We start from the raw sequence: 24,104 nt of genomic DNA, 5'->3' as shown, positions 1-24,104 counted from the left end.
TGGTAGGTGGGGTTGAGGCAGATATGTTGATTACCATGGGAGTACACTAAATAGGTAGTATGGTTGTGAGTGCATGATCCAATGATGGTGCTTGCACAGGAATCATAAGTATGGAAAAGCAAAGTCCTAGTGACACTTCCTGCCCAAGTAATATGTATACATAGGTCATAGGATGAGGAGTCTGGGACCATAAAGGGAAACCAGATCAGTACAGTAAACAGTAGTTATGCATACTGCCCAAAAGAGGAAGAGAGCTAATAAAAACTTTTTGCCATGGGTCCAGTCAGCGGGGTGGTTTCTACCAAACCTATGGTGAAGATTAGGGTGAGAACTACAGCAATGGATACAGACAAGGGGCAACAATGCATTACAGTAAAATAACTGACTTAGAAAACAGTGTGTTAATCCTGTTGGATAGTCGACTCCTCAAACTTCTGCCTTGTGTAAACTAGTCAGCTTATAGAGTGACTAGAGCAGGGCTGTCGTCTCATCGTTCATGGTCCCCTGTTGTCTCCTGGGAAGTGGAGTCATGCTGAGGAAGGGCGCTGACATTCCAGAGGGTGATCTTACATGGTGAAGCCAGATCAGTGATGCGTTCCCACTTGAGAGAAGCTGGCTTGACTCATTTGTGGTGGATTCAAGGAGCAATCTCTGCTACTTTAATTGTGGCAGGTGTAGACAAAATAACAAAAGTGTCTCTCCAATGAGGCTTTAATGGTTGGACATTCCGTTCTTTTACCCAGATGGCATCCCCTGGCCTGTAAGGGTGCATGGGAATTGTCAGGCTTACAGGAAGTCTCTCCTGGACCCAGTCATTGATCTTTGAGAGAGTCAACCCAAGGGCCTGCATCTGTTGCGTCAAGGTGAGGTTGCCTATTTCCTTAAGGTCCCCCTGTATGCCCTGGATTAAGGAGGATTGGTGTCCATAAAGGATGTCAAAGGGTGAGAGCCCTGTCTGCTTTGTGGGACTAGACCTAATCCTTAGTATTTCTACAGGTAGTAATTGATCCCACTGCAGATGGGTCTCCTGACACAGTTTTCCCAACTGTAATTTTAGGGATCTATTAATGCATTCCACTTCTCCTGGACTCTGGAGGCAGTAGGCCATATGCAACTTCCAGGTGATTCCTAAGCCCTTAGCCATCAGCTGTACCACCTCAGTCACAAAAGCTGGCCCATTATCTGACCCAATAGACACAGGTATTCCAAACCAAGGGATGATTTCCTTTAGCAGACATCTGGCCAACTCCTGGGCCTTTTCATTCCGCATAGTTAAGGCTTCCATCTGAGAAGGCACAGACACACACCAACAGATATTTGCAACCTCAAGCTCGTGGCATTTCAGTGAAGTCCACAATCAAGTTTTCAAAGGAGTTCCAACAATGTTCTGTGCCCGGGAGGCACCCTTGGCCCTTGTCTGGGATTATTTTTGGCACATAGGCTACATCTTTCACATATTGACTTACTTATGCTGGCAAGCTTGCAGACATAAAAATGCTGGGTCTGGGTGGTCTCAAGGGCTGTTCTCCCTGAATGAGTTCCTTCATGGAACTGCTTGACAAATGTAGGGGCCAGTGACTCAGGGAGGGCAATGTGGCCATTGGCAAACTTCCACCATCTGTCTGGTGGAAAATTTCCCTCCTCAGTCTTAAACTAAGCCTGTTCTTGTGGTGTGTACCATGGGTCCCATTCAGCTAAGGGGCATGGGAACAAGGCAGAAGTCTGGGTGGTTGGGGCTGGTCACCTCATGATTGCCACTTGTTTGGCCTCCTTGTCAGCTTTCCAGTTTCCCTGAGCAATTGTTGCATTTCCCTTTTGGTGCCCTCAGCAGTGTATAACTGCCACCTATTTAGGAGCCCACACAGCATCTAGTAGTTTGAGGGTTTTCTGCCCATACTTGATACTTTTTCCTCCCATGTTAATAAGTCCTCTTTCTTTGTATAAAACCCCATGGACATGAATGGTTGTGAAGACATATTTAGGGTCAGTGTATATGTTTACCCATACTCCTGCAGTGAGCTGGAGTGACCACGTGAGGGTGACAAGTTCAGCCTTTTGCACAGAAGTCCCAATTGACAGTGGGTGGGCCTCAGTGACCGAGTCCAGAGTCACCACTGCATACCCGGCAAAGTGCATGCCATCCTGGACAAAGCTGCTGCCATCTATGAAATACTCAATGTCTGGATTGCCAAGAGGCTGATCAGTTAGATCTGGCTGGCTCGAAAAAAGCTTATCCCTAGCCTCTAAGCAGTCCTGTTCCAGGGGGTCCGAATCAACTGGCAATAGGGTGACTGGATTTAGAGTCTTAACAATCTCCAGCCTGATGCATGGATTTTCACATAGCATACTCTGGTATTTGACCATTTGAGAGTCAGTCAGCCAATAATTTCTCTTATACTCCAGACAGAGTAGGGAACACGGATAGTGAGTTCTTGCCCTAGGGTAAGTTTGTCTGCTTCTGTCACCACCATTGGGTGGTGCTAGGGCACGCAGGCAAGGCGGCCAGCCTCAGGAAATGGTATCAAGTTGTTTTGCCAAGTAAGCCACTGGATGGTGCCAGGAGCCTAGTAGTTGAGTCAGGACCCCAATAGTTGTCCCCTTTTTGCTCATGGACATATAGGAAAAAGGTCTTCATCACATCTGGCAGGCCTAGAGCAGAGGCATTTGTGAGTGCCTTCTTGATTTCTTTAAAGGCTTTCTCTTGTTCTCTTCCCCATATTGAAGTTTCCTGTTCTCCCTGCTTTGTGGCTTCATAGAGGGGTCTGGCCAAGGGGGAGTAGTTAGTGATTCAGATTCATCAGAAACCTGCAGCTCTCCAAAACTCTCTAATTTGCTGGTGGGTCTTAGGGGATGGGATGGAACACATAGCCTGTTTCCTCTCAGGGCTGAGCCTGCATTGCTCTTGGGACAGGTGAAAGCCAAGGTATTTGACAGTGTTTTGGCAAATTTGGGCCTTTTTCCTAGAGACTTTGTATCCTGCCTTCCATAAAAGAGAAAGGAGAAGGTGGGTCCCTTCCATACAGTCCTCCCGATTTGGTCTAGTCAGCAGGAGGTCATCTACATATTGGAGGAGTGTGCACTGTGCTGGTCAGCTGAGAAGGCTTTAAGGTCAGATGCCAAGGCAGTTCTGAAATAGTGAGCAAATTTTTGAAACCTTGTGTCAGTCTGTCCAGGTTAGTTGCCCCTTTTCTCCATTATTGGGATTTTCCCACTGGAAGGCAAAAATAGGCTGGCTCTGTGGGGCTAGGCATATGCAGAAAAATGCATCTTCAAGATTTGGGAAGGTAAAAAACTGCCTCAGCTGGGACAAGGCCTAAAAGCTTGTAAGGATTTGGGACTATGGGGTTCAAAGTGACAGTTGCTGAATTTTCTGCCCAGAGGTCCTGAACTGGCCTAAACTCCTCAGTCTCTGGTTTCTGGACTGGTAATAAGGGGGTGTTCCAGGGTGACTGACAAAGTTGGAGGATCCCATATTTTAAGTCTTGTCAGTGTTTTTGAATTCCAACCTAGGCCTTGTGAATGATGAGGTACTGTTTATGGGTGACAGGGGTGGCTCCTGGCTTTAGTTCCACCACTACTAGGGGTACATTTCGGGAAGACCTGGGGGGTTGTCTTCAGCCCATACGCCTGGAATCTTGAAAGGAAGCTCAGGAATCTCAAGAGGCCTTCCCTTCAGGGTCATAGAATTGCCATTCCTCTTCTTGTGCAACCATGAGGATTAGAGTCTTTGCCTCGGGTCCTCTCAACTTTAAGGCTGCTGTGCCATCTGAATCAAAGTTATCTGTGCCCTTAGTTTTCATAGCAAATCCCTGCCTATCAGGCCCACAGGGTGATCAGGGAGATAGAGGAATTCATGCCTTACTTTATGACTCCTAAGATTGGATCATCTAACTACTAAGAAGGGGCAGTGGACCTGGTCCCCTGTTGCCCTGATAATAGTTGTATGCCTTTTGGAAAGAGGAACCACTAGATGGGTCACGACTGAATGCCCTGCACCCATGTCCACATGAGATCAGTGGGGTGGCCCTCTATTTTCATTTGGACCACAGGCTTCTGGGGGCCCAGTAGAATGGAGCCCAGTCTGTCCTAGTCCTTCTTGCAGCCTGCCAGGCCTGCAGACCAACAATGTTTTCCTCTCAGGGCTGGCTCCCCCTGCAGGTGGGCTGATATTTTCCTTCAACAACCTAGCCTCTGCCTCTGGTCTGGGGGGCCTTTTGGGAGTCCTTGGCCTATTGAGGACATTCATTCTTCCAATGCCCTTTCTGACAACAATAGGCTCATTAATTTTGCCCTAGTTCTCCCTAGGGTCGGGCATTCTGGGTGCATTTGTTGCTGTCCTTGGTGATTGCTTCTGCCTCTGCCTGTGTTAGCTTCCCAGGGCCTACCTGACTGCCCAGCAAGGGCTGCAGCAAGGAGGTCCGCTTTCCTTTTCATCTTCCTGTCAGCCTCCTGTCTAGCCTCCTGATCTTGATCGACAAAGACCTTTGTGGCCACCTCTAGAATCTGTCTGGCGTTCATTCCTGTGAATCTCTCTAGTTTCTGCAATTTTTGCCTTATGTCCTCTGGGCCTGGCCAACAAAGGTAGTGTTAATCATCTGCTGGTTTTCAATGGCTTCTGGGTCAAAGGAAGTGTATAAATGGAAGGTCTCACACAAACACTCATAAAACTGGCTGGGACTCTCATCTGGCCCTTGGAGGACCTCTGATGTCTTGCTCATGTTCATGACCTTTTTCCCTCCTTCCTTCATACCTCCCAATACTGCCTCCTGATACTGTTCAAGTTGCTGGTAGCCTTGGTCATCATTATGGTCCCAGTGGGGGTCTTCTTCAGGGAAATTGACCTGAGCATATGCTTGGGCATTTAGAGTGCCCTCAAGGACATGACCTTATACCAGCTACCAGCATTATATAGCATTGCTCTTCAGTATTAAGTAGAGTCAGAAGAGCTGTCAACAGTCTGTCCAGGTGGGTTTATGAGTCTGGATGATAGACTGCATCAAATCAATTAGAGCCTGAGGCTTTTCCATGAAGGAGAGAGTATGATGTTTCCAGTGGAGGAGGTCTGTGGTGGTAAAGGGCTAGTAGACAAATACCCATCCTCCTCCTTGTATTTGATGTTCAGGTCACAATACATTGGGTTCTGTGCTTCCCTCAGGGGCATCTGCAGGGCAGCATGAGTCTGAGGAGAGGAGGGGTCCTCATGGAGACTGGTTACATGCCCCCAGTTGAATGGGGGATGTGGAGTGAGAATTGGTGGACTCTGAGTGGGCATGGGGTCTATAGGACTCAGGGGGGTCAAGAACTTGAAGTCCCAGGGGCTTCCAGACCAGATTTTACAGGTGTGACTGTCCCTCTAGCTTCCCCATCCAGTGTTGGAGGCAGGGGTGCAGAACTGGGTGTGGTGGCAGAGGTGGCTAAAGCAGCACATAGGGTGGTGGTATTTCCTCAGGTTCCTTGGCCAGTATAGACTCCTTTGTTTTCTCTCTACACTTGGAAGTTGTGGCCACCCTAGCTACCATAATTCTACAGGCCTCTTCCAGAATGGCCTTAGCCATGTGGGCCAGCTGAGGACAGCATCCTGCTGGGTGATGCTGACCCATTGATCTGGGTGCCCAAGCCTTCCTACAATTATCCTACAGACTTCATTAATTGCAGTTTTATCTAGTGACCCTTCTGGGGCCACCCTACACCAAAAGCAGGACAATCTATTTCACAAAGGGCTTTAAGCTTGTTAGAAGTTAACTTAATTCCATAGTCTCCATTAAATCCCTTTTTAAAATTTTTAACCATACACTCCAAAGGAGTGTTTTTACTCTGATTTCCACCCATCTCCTCTCATTACCAGATGGCAAGACAGACATAGAGGGGTAGGGGTTTTGGAGGAGAGATAAAGGGGGCCCTCTTCTTCAACACACAAGGGAGAACAATACGTGCCCCTTATTGGTGACCTGGACACAGTCTCCCAATGAGGAACTGCACCTACACAGAGTCCTCACTTTCTTTGTCTATCTCCAGCCACTCCCCTCTCAGGGATTTTGGCATCTCTTAGCCATAGTGAGTCTGTATAAATCCTGGACTAGAGGCCCTGTTAGGGCTCACCCTAGACCATATGAGCTCCCCATGGACCCATGGATTGGGACTCTGCACTTATTTCGTATCCAGGCTACATCTCATTCACACACGTGCGCATACAGGCATCCATGTTTCTTCTCTGCACCCAGCATCTAAGAGTCACAGTTTTGCTTTCACTCAAAGTTACTCAAGTGACCTCAGGAGGTGATCAAGCTCCCCTTCTGCCATTTAGGAGCAGGCCTAATATTCAAACTGGGTTCTTACCAGTCTGATGGGCAGTGCTCCTCTTGCTGATTCCTGTGCCACAATGGGTTACATTGTGCGTCTGAGGTCCTTGCCCTGACTTGCCAGGAGGATGAGTCCCTCCTCTGGATCAAACTGTCTGTTGGTGCCTGGTGGGATCACCTCTCCTGGTGGTTGGTAGACGTACCCTGGCAACAAGGGCGGTGAAAAACACTGTCTCCTCATTCCCAGACAATCCCTCAGAAATGTTATGGGAATCTTGAAGTGAGATATGGGACAATGAGGCAATTCAGCAGGAAGCAATGCTTTATTGTGCTGGCACAGACTCAATAGACTCAAGTCCAAAGGCTGAGCACCAAGAACAAAGGAGGCTTACCTTATATACCCTCAGAAGCATGTTACAGAAGCAAAAAGCAAAGCTTAATCCATATATGGTTTAATGAAACTCTGTTGGCTACTTCACTTCCCCCAGTGCTATGTGACCTTCTTCATGTTTAAATTTTTTAAGCTTTATCTCTCTGCTATGCCATCCCTTCCCCACTGCTACATTGTCAGAACACAGACTTCTCTGTTTCTTTTCTGGTTCCCCTCCCTGCTGCACCAGCATTTCTTCTTATTGTTTATGTTTCATTAAAAACATTTACTCTGATGAATTAAATAAAAGGTAATTACTGAGCACCTATGATATCGTAGGACTCTGCTAGATAGTATAAGAGGAAGACATATGCATGGGCTATGCTCTAAATAGAAATAATATGTTTAAAATAAGTAGAGAGCAGTTAGTGTATGGCACAGAAATAAAAAAAAGATGACAGTGATGAGAATGAGTTGGAGAATGTTTCATAGAAGATGTGGGCCATGAGCTGAGCAATGAACGTTTTCTGAAGTAGAGAGGATCCGAGGGCATTCCAAGTGGGGAGTATTTGCATCACTCCATGAAGTAAGAATAAGAATGGCCATATAAGAGAGGATCAAGAAACAAGCCTAGCAAGACACCTGTGGCTCATGCTTGAAATTCTAGCTACTCAGAAGGCAGAGATCAGGAGGATTACAGTTGGAAGCCAGCCTGGGCAAGTAGTTTGCAAGACCATTTCTTGAAAAAAAAAGTCATCACAAAAAAGGACTGGCAGAAAAAAACTGAAACTAGATCCATGTATATCACCCTATACCAAGATTAACTCAAAATGGATCAAGGATCTTAATATCAGACCCCAAACTCTAAAGTTGATACAGGAAAGAGTAGGAAATACTCTGGAGTTAGTAGGTATAGGTAAGAACTTTCTCAACGAAACCCCAGCAGCACAGCAACTAAGAGATAGCATAGATAAATGGGACCTCATAAGGCTAAAATACTTCTGTACATCAAAAGAAATGGTCTCTAAACTGAAGAGAACACCCACAGAGTGGGAGAAAATATTTGCCAACTATACATCAGACAAAGGACTGATAACCAGAATATATAAGGAACTTAAAAAACTAAATTCTCCCAAAACTAATGAACCAATAAAGAAATGGGCAAGTGAACTAAACAGAACTTTCTCAAAAGAAGAAATTCAAATGGCCAAAAAACACATGAAAAAATGCTCACCATCTCTAGCAATAAAGGAAATGCAAATTAAAACCACATTAAGATTCCACCTCACCCCTGTTAGAATAGCCTTCATCAGCAACACCACCAACAACAGGTGTTGGCGAGGATGCGGAGAAAAAGGAACCCTCTGACACTGTTGGTGGGGATGTAGACTAGTACAACCACTCTGGAAAAAATTTGGAGGCTACTTAAAAAGCTAGACATTGATCTACCATTTGATCCAGCAATACCACTCTTGGGGATATACCCAAAAGACTGTGACACAGGTTACTCGAGAGGCACCTGCACACTCATGTTTATTGCAGCACTATTCACAATAGCCAAGTTATGGAAACAGCCAAGATGCCCCACCACCGATGAATGGATTAAGAAAATGTGGTATCTATACACAATGGAATTTTATGCAGCCATGAAGAAGAATGAAATGTTATCATTCACTGGTAAATGGATGGAATTGGAGAACATCATTCTGAGTGAGGTTAGCCTGGCCCAAAAGACCAAAAACCATATGTTCTCCCTCATATGTGGACATTAGATCAAGGGCAAACACAACAGTGGGATTGGACTTTGAGTACATGATAAAAGCGAGAGCACACAAGGGAGGGGTGAGGATAGGTAAGACACCTAAAAAATTAGCTAGCATTTGTTGCCCTTAATGCAGAGAAACTAAAGCAGATACCTTAAAAGCAACTGAGGCCAATAGGAAAAGGGGACCAGGAACTAGAGAAAAGGTGAGATCAAAAAGAATTAACCTAGACGGTAACACACACGCACAGGAAATCAATGTGAGTCAATGCCCTGTATAGCTATCCTTATCTCAACCAGCAAAACCCCTTGTTCCTTCCTATTATTGCTTATACTCTCTCTACAACAAAATCAGAAATAAGGGCAAAATAGTTTCTGCTGGGCATTGAGGGGGTGGGGGGAGAGGGAGGGGGCGGAGTGGGTGGTAAGGGAGGGGGTGGGGGCAGTGGGGCGAAATGACCCAAGCATTGTATGCACATATGAATAATAAAATAAAATAAAAGGGCTGGCAGAGTGGCTTAAGATGTAGGCCCTGAGTTCAAACCCTAGTACTGCAAAAAAGAAAAAAAAAGAAACAAACAAACAAAAAACCAAAAACAAGCCTACCTAGAGATTACATATTAGCTAGGGTAAAGTGGGGCATTGGTTGGGAATGAGAAAGTTAAATTATTTGACTATTATATTGACCAATTGACATCATCCTCATGAACTTTCTGGTCTTGTTTTAAATTCATTTGGCAGAAAGATTTTGAATGAATTGGGGAACTACAACTAAGCCCAATGGTTTGAGAAAATTAATTTGTCATAACTCAAAGGTCATCTGAGCTTAAAAAATATATGCTCTTCCAAGTCAGTTGTGTAATGTAAAGAAACAGTCATATTGGTGGGTATCTATAATAATAAAAACATGTCCAAACTACATGAAGACTTGGAGCTCCACCAAACCAGGTGTTTGAGAAGGAGGCTTTTAAAGTTCTTAGGGTATAAACCCCAATTTACAAATTTGAAAAGTTGTTTAACTTACTTTTTGCAGGGCATCAAATCTAGGCCTTGCGTGTGCTAGCAAGAACTCTGTCACTAAGTTACATTCCCAGCCCCAGAATTTTTTATACGTTACTTAAGACAACCCATAAATACTTTGAAGTCAAATCATAGGCACTTTATGACTTTGCTCTAAGAATCCAGGTAAAGAGCCTCTGGTGAGATGATTTTAAGGTTGATTTTTTTTGCTAATGTGCATATATCTTGTATGCACAAATAATACACTCATGCACACAGAATTTAAATGTGTATTTGTATAAAATTTGACTTTTATCTGATACAGAACCTAGTCTCATGTGAAATCACTGAAGTGTGCACATTTATCGAAATGAAATGTTTTTATGTATCTTAGGTTTTACAATGGCGAGCCCACCAAGAAGAGGTAGCAAGACTAGAAATGGAAATTTCTACCAGAAGAAGAGAAAAGGAGAAGGAGAAAGAGAAACTGTGGAAAAAGAAGGAATTGTTACAAAGAGAGGAGAAGAAGGAAAAGGTATAAAGTCTTCCATTGATATGAATGTGTGAATGAATGTTTTGTTCACTGACTGAGCTTTGATTCATTTTGGGGTTTGGCATAGAATTCTCAGAGGCAATTCTGAGAGTCTAGTGGAGTCATGTTTTAGTTATTTGAGCTTCACAGGTTTGTGGGCATGGAAGAGAATCCATTTTGTTGACCTGAATGAGTACAGGTACCTGTAATTATAAGAGTTTCTGTAGGATGAAATTTGTGACTATTCTTAAGTGTTGTACGAAGAAGGGACATGGGAAATCTTGTAGAGTACTAGGAGAGCATTTTGGCTTATGGTAATATGGCAAATGATTGTTAGAAATATATTTGTTGGAGCAAAATATTGTACCAGGGGCAGTGTGCAATTCATGGAATGCCAAAAAAGATCTTTAAAATGTTTACTTCTTGATTTATTATTTGTTAGATGGTTATGTTTTTTACTACAATACAAATTTTTCATTTCTCTTTTAAACGAACATTTGTTTCACAATCTTAAAATATTCATAAAATACTTGTAAACAACTTTGAAATGATTGCTGATAATCTATGGAAGATAGAATATACTTTAGGATTTATATATATATATGCACACATATATATACATGTATATATATATATAGTATCTACTTAATCATTTTTATTTGTTTCTATAACAAAAGTGATAAAATTTGCAATAAAGATATTTCTGTTAAAATTATCTTTAAAAACTTTTATCACATTTAGTAACCAACTTTTTTACGGAGTTGCTGACTCTAGAAATAATTCACAAAAGGCAATTAATTTGTGATCAGTGGAATGAAAGGAAATCAATACACCTGTATATTTCTACCAGTAGTACATATCATGACCCAGAAAATGCACCTGTATTGATTTGATCTTCATGATTTAAAAAATGCTTTCTTTGGAAAAGCTGCTTGTAGTGTTAAGGATGACTGAGTAACAGCATAGTCATTGGTGGACAAACTTTTGTTTTGGTAAATATGGTTGACATTTTGGACTATGTGACCAATAAAGTCCATGAAGCCCTTGACTAGAGGTTTTGCCTTCAAAGTTGTATATGTGGGGTATAGAGGAGCTATTGACTTTTAAGTGTAAAGCCAATTTTCTGCATTTTTATACTTCATCATTGTTCTTGATTTGGTTTGTGCCTTTGTATCAACAAATTAGCCATGGAGGCAGCACGTTTGGAAAATAACGCACATAGAAATTTTATGACCATTTCACAAGTCAGTGGCTAAGAAAATATATTTCACTGTTCTTATTTTTTAATTAAAAATGAATTCAGTTTCCATCTCTAAGGAAATAGTTTCTACCTCTAAAGGTGGTTTTATAATGTCCCCACCAAGAAAGTTGATGGTTTAAGGTAATAATTTCATGTTCCTGAGGAACTCATAAACATCAGTCATGTTTCAAATAACATAAGTGAACAATGTATCTTTATGAGGTAACTTACTGATTATTTATTGTCATTAATGTACAGTATTTGAAAAGTATATCTTTATAGTTTTGTCTTCTACATAGGCCCCTCTCATAGCATTTATTCTTTATCATTAGTATGACCATGAAAATAATGCATTTCTAAGCATTAGTTTACATGTAATGCCATCTTGAATGTTATATAGATACATTGTGATACAGTTCCATTCTCTGTAGTTTCACAAAGACAGAGAAGATACACAAATTAAATATCTCAAGTATTGAGAATAGAAGTACGGGCATTTCTAAAACACTAAAGCAAGCAGAAAAATACCAAACTGTAATTAAAGGAATAATTAGACAATTGCAATGGTCAAGGTGATGAAAGGGCAAACTCAACTGTGACTAAAATAAGAAAGTACTTACACCTAAAGTGATGAAGGTCAAGAAAAATTTCAATATCATCAGTCATGTGTAAATTACACTTGACATTTTTTCCTGCTTGCATTTTACTAAACTGTGTGTGGGTTATTACTTTATTTCCCTGCATGTTATAATGAGAGACCGTGTAAGAAACATACTATTAAATGCTTTGTCTTCTTGTACAAAGTGCAGATGCATTGCAGTGTTTTGGCAAACTCTAATCCAGATTTGTTTTCAAGCCTGAGCAGTTGTGTGGGACCAAGGCATATGGTTTATTTTATTTATTTTTTTTAAAATAATTTTTGCATTTAAAAATGTTTAAAGTACAGAGATTAATATAATATACACATTAGTAACTGTGACCTAGCAGTGAAAATTTTAGTATGTTTCAGATTTTTAAAAATTTAAATTATGTAGAATATTACAAATAAAGCCAAAGTCATTTTTTGAAGCCTTCCTCAGTATTAGTCTCTTTCCTAACCTCCTAAAATTGATCTCAGTTGTGAATTTTATTTCGATCTCTTCAAGGTATCTATTGATTAAAAATACTTTAACATATAGTTTGTGATTTAAATTTTTTCATGGACACTATCATACCATGTCATTCTGCAGCATGTACCTTTTCATTTAGTTTTGAGATATGCTGTGTCAATATGCATAGACCTAGTTTCCTCCTTCTCATTACTATTTAGTGTTCTATAGTAACATTGGTTTACATTCCTCCATTCTTAGCACCTGAAGTTTAGTTGACATGGTTTTGGTTTTGCCTGGTGTGCCACAGCAGCCACCTTGCCCAGGTCTGGTAGTGCCCATGTCCAGGGCTTTCTCCAGGTTACATCTAGAAGGGGAGCTACTATGTTGTAGAATAGATGCATTTCAGTTTTGTAAGATTGTTTTGACTCTATGAGATATTACAACTGTGCTTTTTGACTGCCCATCTGATAAATATGAAAAGTACCTCAATATTGTACTTTGTATTCCCACGATTACCTGTGAGGTTGAACATCTTTTCATGTTTATCTGGGCAGTTTTCTTCCTCTCTAAATTGCTCATTCATACTTTTTTTCTCTTTTCTGTTTTTCTTGATTAATCTATAGAAATTCTTTAAAAATTCTGAGTACTTTTTTAAAAATCAGTTATACGGATTGTAAATATATTCTTCATTGGTCATTTGCCTTTTAATCTTGCCTGTAGTACTATAGCTTCACAGAAATTTAAAATTAGAAATTCATTAAAGTTATTAAACTTTTCCATTATGAATTGTGCTTTCCTTTATGAACTATGACCTGGTAATGAAAGCAGCTCTACTGCTTTTATGTTTGCCTTTGCTACAGACCATCTACATATTACTACTCAGGCCCTGTTTCCGAATTAATTTCTAGACTTGAGACACTATGTTGTGAGACTAGTGAGAATCCCACAGTGCTTGTGCACACCACCAGACTAGGGTTCTGTACGAGATCCCTTTGTTCCTGTGGTCTCCAAGCAGAAATTAAGCCCCCTCATCACTTTTCTAGGGGTGTGATCATGATGTGTATAGACTCCATTTGTATCTGGTTAAGTCTTGCTCCTTGTAATTGGCTTGGTACACCTGCGTACCAGGTCCCATGAATGTGAAAGGCTTAGCCACCACTTACTCAGACTTATTTATTAAGTCTCAGTTTTCCCCAAGAATCCCTTAACTTTAACTCCTCATCCTGCTCTATGGATTCCATCTTTATTTTTTGGCACTGGGGCAATATCTGTGTGTGTGTATGTATGTGTGTGTACGTACACATACGTATGTGCATGTGTGCACATGCACAAACTTGTGTAGTTGTTATGTATTTTGTCCAAAGCTTTTCTGTACATTTGAGATAGGAAAGCAGATTTCCGTTGTCAGCTCAGACATACTAACCAACTCTTTGGGCTACTTTTTTATATACTAACCACAAATAATTAAACTTTGTTTTAATTATTTTATATGATAGATGCAAATTTTAGTTCTCCAGAGTAGGATTAATCTCACAAGCAACTCCCACTGACCGAGGCATGGTGTTTTGCTAGCGCTCAGTTTTCCCTTAACTACTGTTTCACCTACCTGGCTCTCTCTATTCAAAATGAGGGGAGGGAGAGGAGAGGAGAGGAGAGGAGAGGAGAGGAGAAAGAAACTATGCCATGTGTACCCAGCCATGGGATTTCTTCCTCCTAATCCTTTTTCCTGGCATCTGTCCTTTGCTAGAATATTCAAGTTCGTATCTAGTGCTAAGGTTTGCCATTGAAGGGCTCAGTTTCTAAGATTGCTTTTTCTCTGTGCTTTAGAATATTTTGGTTGGATATAATATTCACAGTTTTATCTAAGACTCAGGAAAGTTTTGATTCATAAATTGTTAGATGATATTGGTAATTTTTCACAAGCATCTCTGTAGTTTGAAATTATTGTCATGATAAAACTATAAGACTATGCCTTTCTACAAATTATCCCTGGGAGCTATTATAAGAAACAAGATTACTGTGTTAGATGGACCTTAAAATGCCTGATAAGTAATATTGGTGTCTGCACCACCCTTTCACTAGATGTGGCCCCTAGGATGGTGGGGACAACATAAAAATTGCTCTGCATTATCAAGTTTTAGGATTTTGTTCCTGCAAGATGCCTAGTCTAGAGTTCCAAGAGCTCCATAGTGAGGGGAGTTCCAGCTTTGCTACCAGATTGAAGATTTTTAACAAGGCTCATATATGAAAGAGACATATCCTGTCTCTGGTCTAGCATCTCACAATCATCTATAAATTTTAGCCAACTCCTAACCAGCACTACAAACCACCACATTGTACAATTGAGGGATGGGGGCATTATCTGGGAAGCCAGGATACCTCCAGTGGGTGTGTAACCTTCGCTTTTGCTCAGAGATAAGACATTTATCATTTTATTTTCTGCAGTGCTGGGTAATTTCATGGTATACTGATCTAAAAAGCTAAGAGTAGAAAAAAGTGGACACAGAAGAATGATTTTTTTTAACTCTCAAACTTTAAAATCTGCTTCTTTAATTGTTAGAATTTAGAGGATCCAATGAATAACATCTACAACAAGCAGGCTTCTAAGATGAATTCTAAGATTCCCTCCCCTTCTCTTAATACTCACAAGGGCTATAAATACTATGGATTTTATTTCAATGATTAGTTTAGATTATGCGGCACCGATGACCTTAAAATAGGGAGGGCATATGAATGGGCCAATCTCATGAGTCATTTAGAACAGAGAGTTTTCTGTGGCTGGTTGTGGGAATGGTTGTCTAGAAGGCCATTATGACCTGCTATTGATGACTGAGTCACATGGCAAGGGATTCTCCCAGGTTGAGAATGGCTCTGGCTCAGTCAGCAAAGAGATGGAAAGCTATAATGTATGGTTCTATGACCATAAGGAACTGAATTCTGGCACAAAAAAGAATGGAGTTGGAAGCATACATTTCTCCAGATAAGAACTCAGTTTTGTTGAAACCCTAGATTTTAAGCTTGTGATGCTATAAGCAGAGGGCCCAGATATGCTGTCCTGGACTTCTTATTTACAGAATTCTGAGCTAATATATGAGTGTTGTTTCAAACTGCCAAATTTGTGATATTTTTATGCAATGATAATTTTTTAAAAATAAATACAAATACACTTTTTGGTAGCTGGAAGTGAAATGCTGTCATAACAAACACTTAAAAATGTGGAAGGAGATTTAGAATTGGGAAATGGAAAAAAGCTGGAAGAATTTTGAGGATGTTATCATTTTTATTGTTTCAGCAGTATTGGGGTTTGAACTCAGGGCAGGTCTCTACCACTTGAGCCACATCCCCAGCTCCAAGGATTTTATTTTGAGGTGGATAGAAAACCCTGAATAGGTGATTAGTAGAAATATAGATGTTAAAGGGATAGCTGGAAAGGACCCAGAAGGAAATGCTCAATATTTTATTGGAACTTGGAGAAAGAAGGATCACTGTTCTGTGGTAAGAGAAAGCCTGGAGAAATTAATTCCTACAGCTGGGTGGGAAACAAATTTGTTAGTAATGAACTTCATAAGTGATGAGCTAAGATTTGCAAGGTGTTGAAGGTGCCACCTGGCTTCTTTCTACAGCTTATAGTTACAAGAAGAGAAATAAATTGAGAGAAGAGCTATTGAACAAAAAAGATACAGACTTGATACTTTGGGAAATTCTCAGCCTATCCAGATGGGAAAAACCTGTCAGTTAAGTGATTACCACCTGTTGGGTGATGTACTTGAAAGGCTGAGTTTAGGAATATACAATCCTTTACCAGAGCCTTGAAAAGATCAAATGTCAGAATACTCGCTTATGTAAAAGACCCTTCTGAGACTTTGTTAAAAGAGTTTCTCATGGATCATTTCAGACTAGAGGGCCTCCGGGAGGTTTAAGGATGCTCTCCCTCAGCCACCTCAATTAGAAATGAAGAGAGTCAAGAGATTAGCTCAAAAAGATTATGGGTGTGGCCTTTATCTAAAAAACTAATTTCCCATAAAGCCCACATAAGGCTTTTGAGTCCTTGAGAAAGGAACAGAGAAAGTACAACAGGAAAAGAGGCTGGTGAACCTCCAGAATTCTACCGGTGGGAAGTGGGCTGATGAAGGTATTCAGCTGCAAGCCTGTGCTCTATTCATGACAAAGAGAAGATAGAGCTGGGCATGGCGGTATATACCTGTAATCCTGGCTCCCCAGGGGTAGAGATCAGGATGATTGTGGTTGGAGGCCAGCCTGGGCAAAAAGTTAGTGAGACCCCCATCTCCAACAATAAAAAGCTGGTTGCCAGCTACAGATGAATCATAAATAGGATGGCCATCCATGCTGGCCAGGAGTAAAAGTGAAACCCTATTCAGAAAATAACTAAAGCAAAAGGGCTTGGGATATAGATCAAGCAACAGAGCACCTTCCTGACAAACTCAAGGCCTTGAGTTCAAACCCTCCCATCAAAAAAATTAGAGAAAGACAGAAAAGAGAGAAATATGCATAGACATATATGTCTGTATATATGAGAGAAGGGAGTAGAGAGAGAGGTTATTACGGTGATGATGATGCAGAAAGTGGAATCGAGAGCATAGAGGGCAAAATTTAATAGCCTGGCTATCACAGATTATGACTGGCCCTTTCAGCCACCTGGCATTCCTGATACCTTCATCACTGAACCACACCATCTACCCAGGCTCAAAAGAGCTCAGACTACCCTAATGTACTGTAAGGGGAAGCAGCAAGCCCTATAAGACTGCTGACTGTGAAGCAGAGAAGGGGGAATTTGCTTCTTGAACACCAGTGGTTTCTTAGCAGAGAGACTAAGCTGAGTTGAACATGCTCATTCCTCCCAATTTTGCAAGGTGAGGATTAGTGAATGTGAACCCTTCCAGGGAGGGGAAGTTCCCAGCTATGCAAGGAGTGAAGATAAACATTTTTCCTAATAAAGGATGACCCTGAGTAGGTGATTAGTAGAAATATAGATATTAAAGACATCACTCATTCAATAAATAGGTACCAAGTGCCTTTAATGTGATGTGAATTGTACATTATAACCAGTCCTCCATTCGCCAAACCTCCTGCAATTGTAAGAGGACACTCATTCAAACATAAATTGTCCTTCTGAAATCTTTTAGAAAATATGTGTTTACCTGCTCTGCCATAAAGATGATATGCAATTCTTGTTATGCAGTAGAAGCTCCTATTAATAATACAGAAAATTTTCCTTTAGTTTCAAATTTTATAAGGACAACAAAGGAATCAATAGAGAAACACAAAAAATATATAAGGAGTTGATTATATAGAGTTTGTAATTAGTTATCTTGAGCATGAATACATACAGCAAATTAAATATGTATTTGTATGTATATACATGTATTACATACATACATATCCACATTTATTTGATATTGATATGTATGTACACATGCACATGTAAGTAGAATATGACTTTAACTTCCTGCCTTTTCAAGGAATGTTGATGCAGCCCTTATCTGAGAGTAGTCAAGAGAGTGCATTTGTTCTCACCAGTGCCTAGATCTCCCCCTCTCCTCCTTCCTCATCCTGTATCATCAAACCATACTTTGGGCATCTATCCTCACACTGCCCTATAGTGGTCTGACTGCTCCCTAGTATGAACACTCTTGTATTAATAGAAGTTATTAGTTTTTTCATACTTAATCAAAGTTCAGACCTTGGCGTATACACTTTTTGCCCTGACCTACTCCACTAGGGCTCATCAACTCTGTTTCTATTAATTTTCCTCTTTTCGTTTAGGTCCTTAATTGCTACTGCATGCATTTGTGCACCGCAGGAACTGCAGGATATGGAACTATCCTCTGCAATTTCCTTCAAATGCTGGTGACTGATTGCCTTTCATCTCCATTGAGTGCTCTGCTGTTGATGTAGATTGTAGATTGCAGGGCTTAGGTAGTGTGGGGGGGGAGGAACAAGCCTTTTGGAATCAGAGTGCTATTTGAAAAATACAGCCCTTCCCAGATGGTTCCTCCTGGTCCTAGCCCTGGTCATCTTCAAGGTCCTTTTCCCTTATGACTGTCCCAACCTATGCAACATAGAGACTGACATTCCTTTCCAAGGTGAGAGGAGAGAGAGAGAGAGAGAGAGAGAGAGAGAGAGAAAGAGAGAAGCTGGGTCCAACTTGACTAAAATGGCTTAAATATTGTCAGTTTATAAAATGCATTACTGGGGCCAACTGAAATGTGAACACAAACAAAACACTATGGCAGCGCCTAGTAGTATAGTGACATTCAGATGGTTTGAATTTGGTTTATTGCACTTCTATGTTTTCACAAAGCTGAGAATATGGAACAGAACTCCCATGATTTCTTGAATCCTGGAAATATGTCTTTGATCCCCTCTGAAAGTGAACTTGACCTCTGTGCTAATATCCACCCACCCAAATATCTCACTGCAAGCATTCTCTTTGCAAGGAAGCCACCTGCCACTAGAGCTGAAGTGTCTCTATTGGGCTTAGGATCAATCTGTTGAGCTACTCCTACATCTATTTTGTGGTTCCCTCAATTACTAACTTTTAGATGTATAAGCTTGCCAAATTTGAGGGAATGCTTTTTTTTAATTTATTGGTCTTTTTATTTGGGAATCTGATGAAATACCCCAAATATAGGAGCTAAAAAAATCTAATGGGTAAATTATCATGATCACATAATGGTAAAAAAGAAGAAGATAGGAAATATTTTATGTAGTAGGACTCAAAAATAAACCTAGGATTTAGACTTTATTTTCTGAAGATTTGATATCACTCCTCGAAATAGTATTTTATGAGTAAAGAAGTTAATGTGGAAGAGGAAGCTTAATCATCCAAAAGAAATAAATCAAGACTCATCTCATTTAAAAAGGTTCACAGTATTCTTTATTTTTTTATTAAAATTTAGAAATGAATTTAGAATTAAAGTGAGCTTATTAAATTGATGGATTCTAACTTTCTAGCATGAGACTCAAAACTGAGGAGTCAACTCTCAGTGTGAGTCAACAGGTGACAGGAGATGCATGATAGCCCACTGACGGTAGAAGGGTAATCTAGGAAGCTCACTTTTCTGGTTTTAACCATCTTTAAAAAGTAAAAACTTCTAATACCACTTCTTTTTAAACAGTGAAAAAAATGGATGGAATCCTCCTATCTTTTTTTTAGGATATACTCTTAAGAAAAAGTCAGGTATCAAAAATAAGTCTGGATGGTCAAGAGCCAGATGTATTTGTTGTTCTGAAAAAGATTTCCCAGTAGGCAGTTTTATAGAAAGAAACTTAAAAATTAACTCCAGGTGTTAATTTTTGGTTACATTTTCTGGTTAGGTCTTTATTATTCATAGTGAGTTGATATAATTAACAAACACCTAAACAGTGTTTGCTGTGTTCAAGGCACTGCTCTTTGTTCATTTAATCTTCTTAATAACCCCGAGGGGTAGGTAATAATATGATTCCAATTTTATAAATGAAGAAACTGAGACTTAGAAGTGACATATTTCCTCCATGTTACATAGCCATTAATTAGTGCAGTTAGGATTTGCACCCAAGTGGTCTGACTCCATAGTTTATTATTTTAAACACTGGGCTATGCTGCTTGTGATTCTTTCATTGTGATTGCTGTTTTGGTGTTAATTTTGTGAGTAATCTATTTTGAGAAACATTGACTTCAAGCTGTTTGCCTTAGGGTTTTTTGGTTTTTGATTTTTTTTCCCGTAGCTATAGTCCTATCCTTGTTTACTCAGAGCTGTCTGATGGATAGGTAGTTGGTAATTTAAAAACCCTTTAGTAGTTGCTGCCTGCTTGCTAGTAGAATTTGATGTTGTAAAGGTACATGGAGCTCACTAGGTCTGTTTACTTACTCTTCTTCATATTCTGTCAGGGTTTCTCTGAGTTAATGAACCACTATTACTAAGCAATTTACAAGAAAACAGATCATTACGGTAAGATCATGTTACAGATTTAAAAACACCTCCATGGCCTCCTTGTGTCATCAAGTTAAGAAGACTGAAGAAAATATGTTTTTGATACTTCCCTCCACCATTTATCCTCCTTCTACATCTTTTCTTTTTTTTGGTGGACCTGGGCTTTGAACTGAGGGCCTCAAGCTTGCTAGACAGGTGCTCTACCACTGGAGCCACCACACCAGCCCTTTTTCTTTATTTTTCCAGATAGGGTCTTGTGTTTTTGCCCAGGGCTGGGCAAGATCAGATGTGATCTTCTTATCTATTGCCTCTCACATAGTTAGGATCACAGGCATTAGCAGCACACTCAGCTTATTGGTTGAGACGGGATCTTGTTAACTTTTCCCTCCAGGCTGGCCTCAAATCTTGGTACTCCCGAACTCCCATCTCTGCCTCCACAGTAGCTGGAGTTATAGGTGTGTGTCACCATGCCCAGTCCTTCTTCTACATCTTTTCTATAAATACACCATTTTCTTTTCATCTAAAAAAGTACTTTTCCTTGATCCCACACCCTCCTCAGTCGATCTCATCATTCCACAATCTGAACACAGTATCTCTTATTTTTATCCTCCCATTCTCTTTTTTAAAATGTATCTTAATTTTGTTTAATTGAAACATTAAAATGTGCATATTTTTAGGGTATCACGTGATGTTTTGGTACTTGCATACATTGTATAATATTCAAACCAAGGAAAACATATCTATGTCCTCAAACAGATATCATTTCTTCATCTTGAAAGCATTCAAAATTTTTTTCTGTAGCATTTTAATAATGTGGAGTGCATTATTGTTTTCTGTAGTCACCCTTCTGTGCAGCAGCACACTAGAACTTCTCACTCCTATCTAAATATAACTTAATACTTTCCGATCAACCTTTCCCTATCACATCTTCTCCAACCTCTAGTAACCAGTATAATACTCTTGACTTCTGTGAAATCAACTTTTTTAGATCCAACATGAGCGAGATCGTGTGGTACCTGTCTATCCATACCTGGCTTGTTTCACTAAACATAGTGTCCTTTTTAATATATGCACTCATGGCTATAAACTTTCCTCTCAGGACTGCCTTTGCTGTGTCCCATAGGTTCCAGTAGGTTGTGTTTTCATTTTTATTGACTTCCAGGAACTTTTTAATTTCCTCTTTTATTTCATCAATGACCCATTGTTCATTAAGCAATGAGTTATTCAGTTTCCAGCTGTTTGCATGTTTTTTTGTCTTTACTTTTGTTGTTGAGTTCTAGTTTTATTGCATTGTGATCAGATAGTATGCACGGTATAATTTCTATTTTCTTATATTTGCTGAGGCTTGCTTTGTGCCCTAGGATATGATCTATTTTGGAGAAGGTTCCATGGGCTGCTGAGAAGAATGTGTACTGTGTAGAAGTTGGATGAAATGTTCTGTAGACATCAAGTATGTCCATTTGATCTATTGTATATTTTAGATCTTGAATTTCTTTCTTGATTTTTTGTTTGGATGACCTATCTATTGATGATAATGGGGTGTTAAAGTCTCCCACAACCACTGTGTTGGAGTTAACATATGCTTTTAGGTCTTTCAGGGTATGTTTGATGAAATTGGGTGCGTTGACATTGGGTGTGTACAGATTGATGATTATTATTTCCTTTTGGTCTATTTCCCCTTTTATTAGTATGGAATGTCCTTCTTTATCTCGTTTGATCAATGTAGGTTTGAAGTCTACTTTGTCAGAGATAAGTATTGCTACTCCTGCCTGTTTTCGGGGGCCATTGGCTTGGTAAATCTTCTTCCAGCCTTTCATCCTAAGCCTATGCTTATTTCTGTCAGTGACATGGGTCTCCTGTAAGCAACAAATTGTTGGATCTTCCTTTTTAATACATTTTGTCAAACAGTGCCTTTTCATGGGTGAATTAAGTCCGTTAACATTAAGTGTTAGTACTGATAGGTATGTGGTGATTCCTGTCATTTAGTTGTCTTAGTTGTTTGAAGGTTTGATTGTGTGTACCTAAGTTGAGGTTACTCTCTACTTTCTTGGTTTTTCTTTTCTTGTAGTTTGGTACTGCCTGTCCTTTCATGGTTATGTTGGGTTTCACTTTCTGTGTGCAGAATCCCTTGAAGAATCTTTTGTAGTGGTGGCTTTGTGGTCACATATTGTTTTAGTTTCTGCTTATCATGGATGACTTTTATCGCTCCATCTATTTTGAATGATAGTTTTGGTGGGTAGAGTATCCTGGGGTTGAAGTTATTTTCATTCAGTGCCCGGAAGATCTCGCCCCACTCTCTTCTTGCTTTTAATATTTCTGTTGAGAAGTCTGCTGTGATTTTGATGAGTTTACCTTTGTATGTTATTTGTTTTTTCTCTCTTATAGCCTTCAATATTCTTTCCTTAGTTTCTGAACTTGTTGTTTTAATGATGATATGTCATGGGGTAGTTCTATTTTGATCTGGTCTGTTTGGTGTCCTGGAGGCCTCTTGCATCTGTATGGGAATGTCTTTCTCTAGATTTGGGAAATTTTCTGTTATTATTTTGTTGACTATATTACGCATTCCCTTTGCTTGCACCTCTTCTCCTTCTTCGATGCCCATGATTCTCAAGTTTGGTCTTTTGATGGAGTTGGTGAGTTCTTGCATTTTCTTTTCACAGGTCTTGAGTTGTTTAATTAATAGTTCTTTGGTTTTTCCTTTAATTACCATTTCATCTTCAAGTTCTGAGATTCTTTCTTCTGTTTGTTCTATTTTGCTGGATTGGCCTTCCGTTTTGTTTTGCAGTTCTGTTTCATTCTTTTTTCTGAGGTTTTCCATGTCCTGGGTCATTTCCTCTTTAATGTTGTCTATTTTTGTCCTGAGTTCATTTATCTATTTATTAATCGTGTTCTCTGTTTCACTTTGGTGTTTATACAGTGGTTCTATGGTTTCCTTTATTTCTTCTTTTGCTTTTTCAAATTCTCTATTTTTGTTGTCTTGGAACTTCTTGAGTGTCTCCTGTACATTTTGGTTGACCCTATCCAGTATCATCTCTATAAAATTCTAATTGAGTACCTGTAGTATTTCTTCTTTTAGATTGCTCTTGTGGGCTTCATTGGGTTCTTTGGCATAGTTTATCTTCATTTTGTTGGAGTCTGGATCTGAGTGTCTGTTTTCTTCATTTCCCTCTGGTTCCTGTACTAATTTTTTGCTGTGGGGAAACTGGTTTCCCTATTTTTTCTGTCTTCCCGTCATTGCCCTTGGTGTTGTTATTGTCCCTGTACTGTGTGCAATTAAGTATTTTCTGGCTTGTAATAATAGCACTAGTGATATTTAGAATGGAAGGGTGGGAGGAGATGGAAAGCAAAGAAGTTAAAGGAAAAGGGAAAAACAAATAAAGAAGTAGAAAAAAAAAACAGAACAAAGAAACAAACAAAAAAGTTTCAAAGATAAAAACAGGGAGAGACAGTGTACTAATCAACTGTAAGCTGAAAAGGCATTAGAGTGACAGAGAGAGGATTGAAAATAAAAACTAAAAAGAATAAAAATAAAAAAATAAGTAAATGAAAAAAAAAATCTCCAAGTTCAAATGCAATAAAGTTTCAGTCTTAATAATTTTGGTGTTCATGCCTCAGCCTCCAATCCTGGAGATGGTGCCTCAGTTATTGTTCTGTAGTTGTCTCATCAAAGGGGAAAAATAAAATAGAACAAAACCGCACAAAGAAAAATGTCCCAAGTTCAAATGCAATACAGTTTAAGGATGTTTTTCAGCATGCAGGTGTAGTTTGGTTGTTTTCTCATCAAAGGTAGGGAGAGAGAAAAAAAAGAGTCTGGAGACAGGTCTGTGAATGGCTATCTGCGGCTGTGGCTTGCCTGCCCGCTGCTGTCAGCCTGCTG

The 24,104-nt window shown here is 39.9% G+C and overlaps 1 protein-coding gene across 4 annotated transcripts in view; it reads left to right on the top strand.

Annotated features, from left to right (window-relative positions):
• Window positions 1–24,104, top strand: part of Ccdc148 (coiled-coil domain containing 148) — a 297,747-nt gene that overhangs the window by 192,169 nt on the left and 81,474 nt on the right. For all 4 annotated transcript variants that reach the window (XM_074070859.1, XM_074070858.1, XM_074070860.1 and 1 more), the window contains one exon: window positions 9,825–9,965. In XM_074070859.1, the coding sequence (XP_073926960.1) occupies window positions 9,825–9,965 (141 nt within the window). The remainder of the gene's footprint in view (window positions 1–9,824; window positions 9,966–24,104) is intronic.

This window comes from Castor canadensis, chromosome 4, assembly GCF_047511655.1.
Source record: "Castor canadensis chromosome 4, mCasCan1.hap1v2, whole genome shotgun sequence".
Classification (NCBI taxonomy): domain Eukaryota; kingdom Metazoa; phylum Chordata; class Mammalia; order Rodentia; family Castoridae; genus Castor; species Castor canadensis.
This window is presented reverse-complemented; position numbering and strand designations above follow the sequence as displayed.